General features: G+C 40.6%; 1 protein-coding gene across 12 annotated transcripts in view; it reads left to right on the forward strand.

Moving 5' to 3' along the window:
• The window catches only part of camta1a (calmodulin binding transcription activator 1a), a 636,729-nt gene that overhangs the window by 579,493 nt on the left and 40,137 nt on the right, over window positions 1-17,099 (forward strand). For 8 of the 12 annotated variants that reach the window (XM_049462994.1, XM_049462995.1, XM_049462996.1 and 5 more), the window contains 3 exons: window positions 1,982-4,230; window positions 4,944-5,082; window positions 7,466-7,600. In XM_049462994.1, coding sequence (XP_049318951.1) covers window positions 1,982-4,230; window positions 4,944-5,082; window positions 7,466-7,600 — 2,523 coding nt within the window. Of the gene's footprint in view, window positions 1-1,981; window positions 4,231-4,943; window positions 5,083-7,465; window positions 7,601-14,309; window positions 14,980-17,099 lie in introns of those variants that run through there. The other 4 variants (XM_022676970.2, XM_049462997.1, XM_049463000.1 and 1 more) reach the window with 2 other exon arrangements.

A 17,099-nucleotide genomic window follows, 5' to 3' on the forward strand; every position in this document is an offset into this window, starting at 1 on the left:
ATATGAAATCATCTTTAAAATATTCAGTATATCTAATCTCAAATTAAAAGATTATGGTAATCATATATTTAAAATGTCTATGAGCATTTTTAGGTGTTTTAATTTATATGTGGACCTGGGATCATTCTCTTATTCGCAGGAGTCCCACTGTCATTCTCTGATAAAATGAAAAGTAGAATGTTTTATTGTTTAACACATATTTGATTATTTTATTAAAGTGCATTTATTTCATATATCTCTGTGTTTTTCGAGGCAGATGTTGCGCTTTGTTAAGTAAAAGACTGAGATTTTGATTGCTACTGCCTGCCATATTCAGTCTCCAAGTACGCATATACAAGATGATTCAGTAGATTTGCAAACTCATAAAATGAAAATGAAATAGTTGATTAGTTAAACTGATAAACTGATCCAATCACAATAGGATCTCTTAAAAAAGTAAATATTTACCTGAAAAATAAAACAATTTCTGTTTAATGAAGTATAAACATCTATAAAAAAGAAGTTTAAGGCGGTGTGTTAAAGCAGGAAATCCACTAAAATGTGCAGGGTATTGTGTCTATAGGGAGTGGACAGAGAAACAGTGTTTTACAGCATTCTCAGTAATTATTGCACCACTAGAGGGAGACATTCATGTTTTCACAGATCTGATTCAGAACAGGCAGAAATTGTGCAACTTAGATGTTTCCAAACTTTTGATATCAACAAGCTAGTAACTCATGCACAATATAGCTTGTGAGGTAAATGCATTGCTTTGGATTGTATTATATTGGAATATTAAATGTTCCACAGGAATAAACTGTTTCAATCTCAATATGGTTTTAGTCTAAATCTAATTTTGCTGGTTTCGAGCATTATTTCTTCCAAAGTTACATTTTATTCTAAAAATAAAACAAAACTCATTTCTGTTTAAAGGAGTCTAAACATCTAGAGGAAAGTTAGATATAATACACCTGTATTGTTTTATAATTCTCATGTATTGCCTTTGTAATTGCAGAGATTGAGAATTGTTTTTGTATTTTACACCAGTGCTCCTCAATCCTGGTCCGGAAAGCTATTCTAAATTAAATATTAGACGTAGACAATATATCTAATATTTCTCTTTTTTGTACAATTCCAGAAACAGGATAGAGACACACTAATTTACTGCATTCTCAGCAATCATTACACCACATTCTCACTAAACACAGCTCTACATCATGTTGTTATACTCAGACCCGGTTGAACACACCCAGGGTTAGTGAATTTAGATGTTTTTAAAGTTTTGACAGCAAACAGTTTCTAAATTCACATCATTCACACATTCACAAAATTAATGGTGAGGTAAATGCATTACTTTGGGTTGTATTATATTGGAAAATTATACCCTGTAAAACTATTTCACAGGGTAACAGATTAGACTGGCATAAACTGTTCCAACCCCATCAGACCTTTATTTTATTTTTCTAATGATCTTTATTATTTTCAGCAATTTTTTTCATTAAAAACACTAAACAATGTCTGTTAATATTGAATAATCATATAATTTTCTTAGATTAGTTATAAATATTGTGTTTGTTTAATGTGTTTTACCTGCCAAAAAAAATATTTTAAAAAAAGTATTTTAGAATAGTTTACAGCATTGTTTCTCAATTCTGGTCCTGAATGATGTTCTACAATAGTATCTTGGCAATTGGAAACATATTGAACGTAGACAATATATCTATTTTTATATTTTTTACAAATCCAGGACCAGGATTACAAAACACTGGTTTACTGCATGCTCAGTAATCATTACACCACTAGAGGGACACATTCTCACAAAAGACAGTTGTATATCATGATTTTGTTTACTCAGATCTGGTCCAATATATCCAGAGATCAATTTGATGAGGCCCCTTGTAAAGTTTGAGGAATGGCAATAAAAATTCAAATTCACAGCATCTTCTTCTTTACCACCAGAATTGTTCATGATTGCCCTCTTTGTTTTCTATGTCTCAATCAGGTGCTGGCAGCAGCGTGCACCACAAATGCAACAGCGCCAAACATCGTATCATTTCCCCTAAAGTGGACCTGCGCTCGGGTGGCTATGGCAGCGGCCACTCTGAGCTGCAGAACAGCGATGTGTCAGAGGGCAAAACAGAGCACAGCCATGGCAGTGGAAAGGCCGGCACAGGTGCGGCAGGAGGAGGGGGTGTATCAAGGGAAAAACGCAATGGAAAAGTGCACAAGCCCGTCCTGCTGCACCAGAACAGCACAGAAGTGTCATCTACCAACCAGGTGGAGGTCCCAGACACCACCCAGAACTCGCCTGTGTCCATCAGCAGCGGCCTCAACTCCGACCCAGACATGGCTGACAGCCCGGCCGTCACCGGCATGGGTCACGTGGCCTCAGTCATGAGTGGCCTAACTCAGAGCGTCTTCATGTCAGAGGTGACGGGGGACCCGGTGTACAGCATGTCCCCCACTGGAGGCCCAAATGCCCACATCATGGGTCCAGACGCCACCTCCCACGGACTGGTCCTAGCCGTAACCTCGGATAGTCACAAGTTTGCCTTCCCTGGAAGTGGAGGCGCAGACGCAGGCGGGCCAGGAGCCACAGATGGGCTCTCCATGCTGTCTGCAGCTGGGGTCTCTGAAGAACTCGTTCTATCCAGCAGCCTAGACTCAGGCGGCATCAAGATACCAGAGACCACCATGAACTTCGACCCAGACTGCTTCCTCAACAACCCCAAGCAGGGCCAGACGTACGGTGGGAATGGGCTAAAGCAAGAAAACGGCACCTCCAGCACCTCCTCCTCTACTGTGGCCAGCACCAACGGCCTGCAGCACTCTCCTCCCATGTCCGACTCCAACTTCGGCTTCAGCGCCGCCCTGATCAAGAACATCAAGACCGAGGACACCTCTTTTGAGCAGCAGCTAGCCAAAGAGAGCGGCTACCAAGTGGGGCCAGTGGTGAGCTGCAGCGTGTCCAGCGGTTCCGGCTCTCAGAACTCACTCACCCTGACTCCTGCAAGCTCTCTGCTGCCCTCTGGTGGTGGACTAAGCCCCAGCACCACACTAGAGCAGATGGATTTCAGTGCCATTGACTCAAAGCCAGACTTCTCTTCTAGTGCACCAGTAAGTTATGACCAGGCGATGAACAACGCTCACCTAACCCACCAGAGTCACTCTCCCAGCTTCTTCCTCCAGGAGCCACCCCATTCAGCCCAGAACCAGCAGGGCAGACCAAACTCAGGCCAGAAGAGCCACCTGCTGGAGCACAACTCCCACGACAGGGCTTACATGGGCCTCCAAGTGGTCAAGACTGACTCACCAGGAAGCAACGGACACCTTCACCACCATCACGGTCACCAGAACCAGCACAGATCTAACTGCAATGGAGGCTCACCTGTTGAACAGAGCTCAGGCCAACAGGCCAACTCTCTCCAACTGCTGCAGTACCAAGGAGGGTTTCCTAACCTTGGGCCAGAGCATGAGGAGGTGGTGGGCCATGATCAGTCTACCAATGCTGGCTCTGTCCAAACTAGTGGTGCTGAAACAAGGGCAGATGGCTTGATTAAAACTGGGGATCACCTGCAATCCTGTGCAGGGGGCAATGCAGATGGAGGATCAGATCATTACCTCCAGCCAAACTCTGAGAATGGAGCAGCAGGGAATGAATCGGTGGCACTTACCAATGGGAATTCCAGCGACACCACCAACGGCAACGGTCAGCAGCAGCTACAGCCTCTGCTCCAGGGAGCCGGGCTGGTACAGGGCCTCTATAATTCAGTGGGTAATCACCAGGCAGGTGGAGGTGGTGGCACAGGCATGGAGATTAGCCTGGACCACTTTGACATCTCTTTCGGCAACCAATTCTCTGATCTCATCAATGACTTCATCTCCGTGGATGGTGGAGCCACAGCTGTGGGGCCGGGTGGAGCACTCTACGCACACCAGCTGGTGGGCCCACATGGGTCAGATGGGCAGCCAGGCTCAGGAGGTGGGCAACAGCAGGGCCAGGAAGATGGGACCAACAGAGCGACAGGGTACAGCACCTCCGAGCTGTGCCTCCAGCCCTGCTGCAGCCCTCAGTCTCTGGGTGGTGGAGCAACTGGTGCAGGAGGGTCGGGGGAGGCAGGGTCACTCTCTTACATGCATGTAGCTGAGGTGGTGTCAGCAGCCGTGGCACATGGCACTCTGGGTATGCTGCAGGCCACAGGGAGGCTCTTCATGGTGACTGACTACTCTCCAGAATGGTCCTACCCAGAGGTGAGTTTGTTTGATTGTAATATATGGCTTTATCTTTAAGAATAGATGGATAGTTAGATGGATGAATGAATACAAATTAATAAACAAAAAATATATTTTACATTGCTCAGTTCTAGTAAAAATGAATGCAAGGAAAGTCTTGAGTTGTGCATGTTGTGCTGCTAGCACACTGTACAACCACATGAGGGCAGCATTTTATCACAAATATTAGATCCGTGCTTTTTATATGATCATACCCATTATCTTCCACATGATGGCGGCAAAACATTTCAAATCCTTATTTTACTTCTCTATCAGTGTAGAGCATAAATGAAAGCATTTAGCTACTTTATGCTGCACCCATTGCTGACACAGAAGTGTAAATGCACACAAACACACAAACATGTCACTGTAGATGAAGAAATACTTAAAATAGAACAGAACTCTTAAATTTGGTACCATTCCAGTAATGCGTTAGATGGGTATTAACTAAAGCCTGGACAGTAGAGGCAGTTACTCCAACAAAAGCAGATTAAACATTTCTCTAAACCCTTGATTATAAAAGAAACAGCCAATGAACAGGTGTCTTAATACTTCTGACCATATAGTGCATATCTATACTGTAGTGAGAAATGGAAATATGTATATTTTAGTTGTGGACTCAACTGCCACTTTAAACAGGACTAATCGTGTGTTGATGTGTGATTGTGTGTGTGTGTGTGTGTTTGTTGCAGGGAGGGGTGAAGGTGCTGATCACTGGCCCATGGCAGGAGGCCAGTAGTCACTACAGCTGCCTGTTTGATCAGATCTCTGTCCCGGCTTCCCTCATCCAGCCTGGAGTACTGCGCTGCTACTGCCCCGGTAGGTTCTCAGGTACAAAAAAAATCAAATAAACCATACAACCAAGTTTAATATTTAGCTCTAGGTTAACCGCAGGCTTATTATTCAGTGATTATTCTTATAAGAATATCATTCAGTGTATTTATATAAGTATTTGGTTTTAATGAATAAAAATCAAATGTATGGTACAAAAGTGTGTAAACAGCAGAGCGACCCTAAATCACCCAAATGAACCACTGAACTTTGTGTATTTTATTTTCAGTCAAAATGTTCATTTAGTACAAGTACATCCCCAAATCAGAAAAATGAGACAATATGGAAAATGCAAATAATAAGAACTCAATTTTCTTTAGGTGTACTAACTGTAAAATGAAATCTGCGTCTACATAAAAGTTGTCAGCAGAGGGAAGTATGACGTACTGTAAGATTTTCCGGGAAAACACTGCACTGACTTTAGACTTGATATAACACAGTGGATCAACACCAACAGATTTCATGTCTCTCCAAACCATCACTGATTGTGGAAACTTCACACTAGACCTCAAGCAGCTTGTACTGTGTGTCTCTCCACTCTTCCTCCAGACTCTGCTCCCTTGATTTACAAATAAAAAGTTAAATTTACTGATGATCAGTGATGGTTTGGAGAGACATGTCATCTGCTGGTGTTGATCCACTGTGTTTTATTATCAAGTCTAAAGTCAGTGCCGTGTTTTCCCGGAACATCTTACAGCACTTCATACTTCCCTCTGCTGACAACTTTTATGAAGATGAGGGTTTCATTTTCCAGCAGGACTTGGCACACCGCCCACACTGGCCTTAAATAATATTCTAATTTTCTAAGATACTGATTTTTGAGGCCATAATAATAAACAATAAAATTAATAAACACTTAAAATAGATCACTCTGTGTGTAATACATCTATATAATATATGTGTTTCACATTTTAACTGAATTACTGAAATAAAGTAACTTTTCATTGATATTCAATTTTTTTTTAGACGTTCTAGTCCATTTCTGCATGCAGTGTCCGCGTGCACAGTGAAGCAGCCAATCAGTACTGATTATTATCAGCTGTAGGAGCTCCACCCTCTTTCCCCCTATAGTTCACCGCAGACAGTACACAGTGACGGCATGGAAAAAAAGCAGAAAGTAAAGATTATTTAGATATATGGAGTTGTTTCGGCTGCAGGAAGGATGAAGTTGACCAAAAGCAGGTAATTTATGGACGCTGTGGAGCAGTTGTTGCTACAACACGAGGCAACACGGCTAATTCGTTTGTTTGAGAATTTAAATCCCCACTACAACCCCTGTATTCCGAGTGTAAATCAGACCTGGATACAGTTCAGAACAAACAAATATAAGACCCAGTCGCTTCATAAGCGCTGTATATTACAGACACACACACGTATTTCTCTCTGATAGCCGTATTATTGCCACAGCTGTAGGAATACAGAGCAACACGTTTAAACAGAGCTGTATTCAGTGCAGGCAGGCTTATTCAGATATAACAACTATTTGGGAACCACAACTAACAAAAAAAAAAGTATAAAAACACAAATAAATAAATTAATTTATTGATATGGGAATAACATACATAAATGAATAAATTCAGTGTATGAAAAATAAATAAATTAATAATATTCGTTCATTACCCTTCATTACCACACAGAGGAAGAAATACAGAAATGCAGTATATATTGCAGACAACAAAACTTTATTATAACTATTGTCCAGCCCTATTTATTAGTAAATAATTTAATGACTGGACTTGTTGTACACGTGCTGCATCCTATCATGATACAATGCTGGAATTCACTGAGCTCCTGAGAAAGAGATCCATTCTTTCACTAATGTTTGTAGGAGCAGTTTGCATGACTAGCTGCTTGCTTTTATACACCTGTGGCCATAGAAGTGATTAGGAACCTGAGTTCAGTGGTTTGGATGGGCGAATAAATACTTTTACTTTTGGCAATATAGTGTATGTTCATTTGACTTACTCCTTGAGTACGTTGTGTATCTTCGATCAAATTCCCTCAAAAAACTTGTACCTAATGGCTGTTTTAAATGGTTTTAAGTTGTGTACACACAAGTCCTTTAAGTTTAAGATATATAAAGATGATTTAATTGCACTTATGTCTATCAAAAGTCCATGTATTATGTCAGTCAATAGTGATGGCTTGACTATTGTTGTTTTTGTTGTTGTATTTTTTTTTTAAACATGTCAAAAGCTGCTGTTCACATAACATTACCTCAGTGTTTTGTCTTTTAATTGAGCAGAGTTGTGCAGCCTCGAGGGCCTGCCTCTGTCAAACCAAGCATAAGAACTACTGTCTGAACTCTCATGGGCGCTGATGCGATTTTCTGTGGCTGCCGCTCGAACGACTAATGCGCATTTCACTCTTTGTCGCTCCGCAGCTCATGACACAGGACTGGTGACTCTGCAGGTTGCAGTCAGTAATCAGATCATCTCTAACTCGGTGGTGTTTGAGTACAAGGCCCGTGCGCTGCCCTCGCTGCCCTCGTCTCAGCACGACTGGCTCTCTCTGGACGGTAGGACAACTTTTCTTTACCTACTGCTACTGTGTGCTTTTGACTTGCTTTTAACCCTCTGTAGGAAATGTCTATAGGTGTATATTGATTGGGGCAGCTGTGGACATAATGCTGTGGACATTGTTGTGGTCCTTAGACATTGTTGGGGAAAAGTGCCTGGTACTTCTATATAATAGACATATACCACAGGGACCAGAATGGTTAAATCATTAAATAGAACGTGGATTGGATGAATTATGAGCAGAAACTTTGGCCTCCTTGTGTAGTAATTCAGACTGGTGTCATATTATCAGATATTGCACACTTTTTAATATATTCTACTGGGTAACCCCATTAAAATTTATGTATGCTGTTTTAATGGGACACTAGTCGGGAAAGTTAGAGTTCCTTAAGTTAGTTATATAATTGTATTATCTTTGCCTGGGGCTTTTCTAATTACCCCACATTTATATTGACTGATTAAATCTGTGTTATAGAGGCACAAAGTGAGTGTAATGGAGAAAAGTCCATTCTTTATTTCTGAGTTGGCTACCTCAGACGAGGTTAATAATGTACATTCTGTCCTCAGGGACTGGCCTCTAGAGGGTGACAAAATGCAGTTTTTCAAAAACTGTACCTTCAGACCAAGTGCTTAGAAAAATGCATGTTAAAGGTTTGGCCTAAATACATGTATGTGTTGGTATTGATAGATATAACGAATAAAATATAATGTATAAGTTAATAAGAGTCCCCCTCCCCCAGTGTTTGAACACTTAAGATGGTGTTGATGGCCTGACCTATGTCCTTTAATCTGGCTCAGGCCTTGAGTGTCAGAGACAGCACGTACAAGAAGCTGATTTATACCAAAAGGTTAAGGGTATTAAGGCTAAATCGGAAGAGCTTTCCTGTTTCTCCAGGAACTTCAATGGGTGTTGTGTAATACAGGAGATTGCAGCTCAAGGTCGACTACGTTTTCACTTAACCTCAGAGCTGCATGATGTCGCCGGTGATTTGGATGCTGGTTTTATCCAGCGTTTGTCTTAAGAAGATTTGGTAAAATGTGCTTAGAGACAAAGATTTTACCTCTACCATATAATGAAATGCATAATTATAACTCATTATAACGCTGAAAAAAATGCTATTTTTAGTATCTTCATTGGGTTTCACTTTATTTATTCCATACTGGAATGAGCACATCCTGCATTTAACTTTATCTTTGACATTACATTGATTCCACAGCACTGCATCATTGCTGTCATGGAAAACTGTTGTATATCTGTCTTTACAGGAGAAGGACAGGTCATTCTTATCTTTTGGAAATCAGTGTATTAAGTCATTTTGGAGCATCTTTATTGGTCCGTTAATCATGAATGTAAAACACAATGTAGAGAACAACTGCCAGATTCACATTATGTTAAAAACTAAAAACAACAAAAATTAAGATACACACCTTCTAAGCTTTCAGTGGAAGTCAATGTAAAGATTTTTGTATCATTAAAAAGTCTGCTATTATAGATCCATGAGATTTAACCACAAAACCATCAAAACCACCAACCACAACCATCATTCACAGCTGTAAATCCAACATGGCAATGTGTGTTGCACCAGTACTGAAGTATTAGACACAGCAGTGGGTCAGATTTTTAAACCAATTAATCATGAGAAAGCAGAGATCAATTTAAAGCCATTTTGCCTTGTTGCTTAAACATCATGAGATATAGTCTCTACTAGTAAATCAAGGTATGTGCATCAGATGTGTTCAGTGATGGCCTTTTCTTAGCCCAGTGTTTGCGTGCTGCGTTTCCACAGCCAAAAGGCCATGCCAGATAATCTCATCACAGTGCGAGACTTGCCCTCTTAAAGCCTGGCAAAACAAACCCAGTCCAGCACACATGCTGCAGCACTGGTCGGCCTGGCTAAGACAAGGGCTGTGGCGTCAAAGAGCTTATGAAAATATTGGAGCATATGGACAACGTGACGTGCTTGCCAATTTGACGTCTGCACCACTAATCTGTTTGCACTCATCAGCTGATGGCAGCTTTAGCCAAGACAAGCAGTCTAAGTGAAGAGTCTGGGCAGTGTGCTGTTAGGCAGGCGGTGTGCGGCTAGCGCATGTGTTCCAGTGTAAACGTGTGGAGACCAGAGCAGGACAGAGATCGTGGGACTGAGCCAAGCCTGGAGCAAAGCACGGCCCTCAGAACACCAGAACAGTAAGAGACACTAGGGCAAAGAACACATATACACAAACAACACATATAATAGCATATACACGCAGCTATGGATGACATGGAGCATACATTAAATGTGGGGTCATTCTCTTCACTTACCACCACCAGTAACTAAAACACACAGGTTTTAATCAAGGTGACTAAATAATCTGTTCTTATCCTGTTAGTTCAATTACACTAACATGCCATATGCCATGGGAAAGGAACTGCTATCATGTCCCATGACTTTTGCCAAATCCCATGTAAGCCAAAGACTGCACTGACTGGTTGGAATGTGGTGTTTTCTGCCAGGGTTGCTTGTCTGTTTGTAAATACAATTCTAGCCAGATGCCGCCGGTCAGCATCATTATCACCCACTTAGCTGTCCACTGTGGATGGTAATGCCTTCAGTGCTGTATTGCTGGTACACACTTGATTCTCTGTGAATTCAGAAATGTTAAGTGCTTGCACCACTTTAGAATTAGAATGTCCCATCCATATGGTGCCCACTATTGGATGGATGTATGGATGGATGTATGGATGGATATATGCATGGATGGATGGATGCTTTATTGATCCCAGAGGGAAATTCTTGAAATGAATCATACATTTATTCACACACAAATAGTCACTTGTCCACTGAAAAACAAGTATCTCCAAAACGGCAACATACAGGAGAGAGATAAAACCTTCTAAACTTTCAATGTAAGTCAGTCTAAAAAGTTTATTTCAGGTCATTTTGGAAAATTTCTTGAGATACTTGACAGCAACAAAATTATATAGGTGTACAAACCTTCACCTGAGGTAACAATTAATAATCAATATGCATACTGCAATTGCATGACTTCTGTGCTTTAAAATCTAGTAGAAAGCATTCCCTGGACAGTAGAGACAGGGGCCACAGGATCAACTATTTTTAATACCCTTGATTTCATCAGAAATGTTTAATAAGCTGGTGTCCAATTACCTTTCCCTTGTAGTGTTTTACAAGTACATTTCCATCTACACAGGAATCAGCTTTGAGTTACTGGTTACGGTTAAGTTCTTAGGACAATGTTAAACTATAAAAGTAGGTCGGGCCTCAGCCTGGGTGGCCACACCCCCTTTCTGCAGCCCATGTTCACAGCACTTACACCACAGTTGTGTTCCAAGAGGGATGGATAGATGTTGCATAGGAATCCATGTGACCTGCATACTGTGTACATTTATGTATATTTGTGTGCTCATCAATGTGCATGTGTGTATGCTAGTAGTAAGCATAGTACAGCAGTGCACCAGTGCCGGCTGGCTCCTCTGTCTGCTGTAGGCTCTGAGTCTGGAGAGAGCCTGTGTCTGTGTGTGGTTCGTCTGTGAAGGTGGAGTGTGTGGTGTTGCTGCAGCAGGCGCTGACAGCGTAAAGTAGGGCATGCTAGAGGAGTGTGTGTGGAAGGGACAGCTGCAATGCAGACAGCCCTAGAGGGAGAAAAGCAGCGAGTAATAGCGGGCTCATGCCTCAACTCACAAAGCCCTCTCCATTCACAGAGCTGCTTCACAAGTTCCATTCACCTTCCACACACAGCTCTCACTCAGCTCACACTCAGCTCTTAGCTTCAGCCAACAATGTTCAGCTATGAGAGTTGGCAGGAGTGAAGTCTAGTGGATTTGTGTGGTTAAAAAGAAGCGTTGACTCGTATGATTCATATGGAGCTCGTCTCTGATTCATTTAGTCACTCAACGCACAACTGAATAAATAATAAAGAGATGTCCTTGACGCTTTTTTAAAGAAAAGCTCAGGGCCAAATACACTTAAATACAAATATAGTCTTTTAAATATGGTCATAGTGTAAACGTAAGGTAAACACAGCTGGATAAAAGGAGGGAGTCAAGAATACGATTCAACCTTCATTTTAACTCATATGTGACAGTGAACACACACCCCTTGTATGGTGGGCAGCCATCTAGCACTTTAGCGGTTTGTATGTTGGTCAGACTGGGTGCTGTACCATCAACCCTCTGGTCCCAGGTCCACTGCTCTAATATTTAGTCCATAATATAATGTGAATAATACATCTTATAAGTTGTTTATCAGTATCAGTAATCCAATCAGTGCATGTAAATGGACTGATGGTTTAACAGGAATAATCAGACAGTAAGCAAACTTTTGCTTTGCAACCAGCCAACAAACTCACAGAATAGGTAATGATATAAACATGTAAAACTCATGCTTCATATTTAGTTTATTTTAGTTTTAGACACACAACTTAACCAACTTCTCAGAGTATGAATACTGATCTGGTGTCAGTTATAATTCACTGAATTAAATTAGACAAAATTAAACACCTGATAAGAAGTGACCTGAGATTAGTACTTTTACTCTGAGATGCTTGTTTAACACAAGGCGGCTCTTTGCTGAATGAAGCAGCAATCCAGATGTTGCAGTTGTAAAGCCTTTAAAAAATATTACCCATCAGCAGTAGATATACACATTCGGGTGACATTTTACATGAATATCTAACACTACAAATAAGATGTTAAGCCATCGTGAGACTTTTTTGGAACACTTCCCAAACATATTTATTCAGTTAGTGTTTTAATGACATTGTAGCTGGGAGGACTTTTGGGCTGGCTGTTGGAGTGACTCTATACCATGACTCAGAAGCTTTCCGGGCAGGCCACTGAGGGACTTACATTGACCAGCTGTAGTGACTTTATATTGTAGCTCTCAGACAACCCATAAAGGCTTTATTTGAGCCAGCTGGGGATTTTTCACTTGTGGAGAGTATGGTGAAGAATGACACGTGGTTTTAAAAATTGATATAAGTTGGTCTTAATAATAATGAGGATTCTGTGTGCTTTAACACTGCTATAAATTCCCTCCAGCACCAGTATTTAAACTATTACCATTAACCATTTCTGCCCATATTTACTAATGTCTTCCCCACAAATCTAAATGGCGCTTAAAAAGGTGATCTGGGTCCAGCTAATAATTGATACTGTAGATGCTGAAGAGCATGGCAGGATGTTTATTTGGTTTACTGTATCATGCAGTACCTGCTGGGAAGCTTCTGCATTAAGCACATCTGTACTCATTATGGTTCTCCAGTCATTTATTCAATTGTCAGCCGTGCAGCAGACTGGTGAACAGTACAGAGCTCATTTCTGCTGCTTCACCGAGTCCTTTCTTCCTTCGCGCCTTCATTTGTCATAATGCAGAAAGGGGGTGGGGCCTGTTTTTCTCTTTTTCTCTCAGATCTTTTCTGTTCCATCTATCTATTTCATACTCTGTTTCTCTCCCGTTTCTGTTGTTTTCTTCAGTCTTTCTCATTGCTTTTCTTCTTTTTCTCTTTGTTTTGTACAATCTCTCTTTCATTTTCTTCTCTTTCTCTCTGTTTAATACAGTTGCTTGTGCTCTCTCTTTTCTCTGTTTTGTTCCTTTCTCTTTTTTGTTTTTCTGCTCTCTCTCTTCATTCTGTTGTCTTATTATCCCTCGTTTAGCTGTTTCTTTATTCTTTCTCTCTCTATTTCTTCCATCTCTCTCTCTTTTTCTGTTTCTTTTCCTCTCTTTTCAATTTGTTGTTTTCCATCATCTCTTTTTCAGCTGTGTTCTCTTCTTTGTCCGTTTTCCCCTCTCTATTTTCTTTTTCTCTGTTTTGTACAGTTGCTCGCAGTCTCTCTTCTCTGTTTTATTCTTCTCTCTCTTTTTTTTTACTCTCTATTTTACCGTTCTGTTGTATCTTTGTATCCCTCATCTATTTTCTTCTTTCTGTTTTCTACAGTTGCTCGCTTCGTCCATCTCTCCCTTTTTTCCTTCTCTCTCTCTCTCTCTCTCTCTCTCTCTCTCTCCGTTTTGTTGTTTCCTATCATCACTTTTTCAATTGTGTTCTCTTCTTATTTCTGTCTGCTTTTCTCTCTCCCTCCCTCACGCGCTCTCTCCGTTCTGTTGTTTTCTATTCTCTCTTTTTCAGCTGTGTTCTCTTCATCTTTCTGTCTGTTTTCCCCTCTCTCTCTCCTTCTCTCTCTCACGCGCGCTGCAGCACTGCAGGTACGGAGGCACGAGCGGGACAAAACACGGAAGCGGAAACGCGATGCCATGCAATACAACCACGACAGTCGTGTCCCTAGTTTTATTTATTTATTTATTTATTTATTTAACTTGTATGTAAAAGTCTAGAATATACTAATTATTCAGTTAGATACAACTAAATATACTGAATCAAACAGAGTAAGTAGTAACTTATATAACATAATGTCTACATAATAAATAGAACAAAAAAATATATACTAAGTATACGTAAATGTACAGAACTAGAAATTTACTGTGTAAACACAAAAACATGGATGTCCTAGAAAACAGATAGTTCTACTATATAAAATACTATATACAGACACGTGTTAATCTTTATTTTGATCGATAAAAGAGAGAGGATAACTTAAAAATAGATATAAATGCTTACTTAGCTTACATGTTAAGCCACTAACTAAGCAAGCTTTTAAACGGCTGGTCAATTTAAAAAAATAAAAACAATATTTTTTATTAGATAAGATTTTTTTTTTATAAAAAGGACATTAAAGTAGCTAAACCGGGGCGCGCGCGTGTTTACCTGCGGCACGTGCCGATATTTTCCTCACCCCACCTGTTTTGTGAACAAGCCACGCGTACTTCGCCAGGATTGGCCACAGCAATCAATGAGTACTCCTGAGTGCGAAAAAACAGCCAATGGTAGCGCAGGAGGCGGGGCGTGAGAGGACAGTATAAGCCTGTTGGGGCGTGGCTCAGCGGAAAATAGGCGGGTTTAAAAAAAACAACAACGTCCTTTTGCCTCGTTTTTTTTCTACCGCAGGCGTGCAGGGGGACGGAGTGGCGGTGGATGGAGGGAGGGGCTCGGGAGGAAGAGTAGTAAGAGAGAGGGATAGATTGAGAGTAGAGAGCTATGGGAGCGCGTGAAGTGAGCGAGCTTTCTTTCTTTTTCCCTCGAGCTCGGCGCTCCGCCACTTTCTCCTCGTGCAGCTGGTGAATCCTCACTGCCCACACGCCCAGGCTGAAACAGGAGGAATGCCATTTTTATTATCATCTTTATTATCGTGCCCGCGCTCACCTGTGTCAGTGGGGGTCAGGATGCCGATGAATGCCACCTGCTTTTCCTAAAGACAAGGAAAGAAAGAGAGGGAGAGCGTTTGCATTGCAGGGTGACTCCATGGACAGTCAGCTAGAAGGTTGGACACGTTTTAGTAAACCTAGTGTGTGTTTGTGTCTGTTTGTCTGTTTAAAAATCTGTGGTGGTGTGTTTTGTGTTTGTGTATTCAGTCTGCTTGTCTGTGAAGGGAAAAGTTGTACAGACTTTTTTTCCCCAGACAGTTTCCCAGATAAGAACTAAACCTAGTCTTGAACTGCACAGTATTCTGAATGGAGATTTCCCATTGAAAGGAAATTATAGCTAGTTTACAACTAGGCTTAATCCATGTCTGGATAACAGCCTAGTACTACAATGCTTAGACCTGTTTTACAGTGGTGGCTGGTTATTTTGATAAATGCCAACATTAAGAGTGTAAAATGTATCAATAATACTGTTGATTTAACACTGTTGGAAATGTATTTTACTTGTCTGTGAGGGGAGAAGTTGTACAGACAGGAACTAAACCAAGTCTTGAACTTCACAGCATTTTGAATAGAGATTTCCCATTGAAAGAAAAGTATAGCTTGTTTACAACTAGGCTTATTCCCCGTCTGGAAAACTACCCCCCTATAGACCAGGGTACTACCTGTTTTACAGTGATGGACCACCTAAGAGATGCTGTTTATTGTGATGAACATCATTAGTATCTCAAAATAACTATTAATGAACTTATTCCATACATAACTTGTGTGACAGTCACACTCAGATGTGTAGTGTCACCATTAACAACATTAACACTATTTTTTTTTGATTCAGAGAAGCTGTGTAGCTGAAACTTGTTGTTCACTGGTGCTTAAAGTTTGTAAAACCTTTAAATGTGTCTATAATTCTGCATAAATTACATATGTATGTGTTGGTGTGATCGTTGCAGACAGAAACTAAGCCTGGTCTAGAACTGCACAGCATTCTGAATGGAGATTTCTCATTGAAAGGAAAGTAAAGCTAGTTTACATCTATGCTTAATCCATGTCTGGACAACTGTCCTATACTACAGTGCTTCGATCTGTTTTACAGCGTTGGACCGCCTAAGAAAGGCTGTTTATTGTGATGAATGTTATTAATACCTTAAAATATTATTAATGAACTTGTCATGCTTATTTTATTTGTTTGTGCATTCCCCCCTCTAGTCACACTCAGATGTAGTTAGTAGTGTCACCATAAACACCATAAACACTAGTTTTCTAGTATCAGAGAAGCTGTGTAGCTGAAACGTGCTGTACACTGGTGCTTGGAAGTTTGTTAACCCTTTAAATTGTTCTGTAATTCTGCATAAATTTTACATAAAACCTCATCAGATATTTACATATACACAGCAAATTCGCCAGCGTTAAATTAACACTGAGAGTGTAAAATGTAACACTAACAGTGTTGATTTAACACTGGTGGGAATGTATTCTACTTGTCTGTGGGGGGTAAAGTTGCAGACAGAAACTAAGCCTGGTCTTGAACTGCACAACATTTTTAAATGAGATTTTTTGCATTTGTATTGTATGGAAAATATAAGTAGTTTACAACTATGCTTAATCCCTGTCTGAAAAACTGCCCCATACAGACTAGAATACTACAGTATTTAGACCTGTTTAGCAGTGGTGGGCCACCTCAGAAATGCCGTTTATGATGTGCCTTTAAGATGAAAGTTATTAATACCTCAAAATATATTTTAATAAATGTATGTCATGCTTATTTTATTAGTTTGTGCATTCCACCCCTCAGACACTCTCAGATGTAGCTAGTAGTGACATAATTAACACTTAGCTAACAGTTGTGCTGTTAGTTTTGTCGTATCAGTGAAGCTGAAACTTGGCTGCACACTGGTGTTTGGAAGTTTGTGAACCCTTTATATTTTTCTTTCTTTCTGCATAAATTTGACCTAAAACCGCATTGGATTTTTACATAAATATATCCACGTGTGATTGTGTGTGTGTGTGTGTAGTTTAGTTGTCTGTGAGGGGAAAAGTTATATAAACTTATAGAGGCAGTTTCCCAGACAGAAACTAAGCCTACTCTTGAACTGCACAGTATTGAACAGCATTTAAATGGAAATTTCCCATTGAAAGGGAAATACAGCTAGTTTACAACTAGGCTTAATCCCTGACTGGAAAACTGCCCCATTCTTCAGTGCTTAGACCTGTTTTACAGTGGTGGACCACCTCAGAAATG

Source organism: Astyanax mexicanus, chromosome 13, assembly GCF_023375975.1.
Source record: "Astyanax mexicanus isolate ESR-SI-001 chromosome 13, AstMex3_surface, whole genome shotgun sequence".
Classification (NCBI taxonomy): domain Eukaryota; kingdom Metazoa; phylum Chordata; class Actinopteri; order Characiformes; family Acestrorhamphidae; genus Astyanax; species Astyanax mexicanus.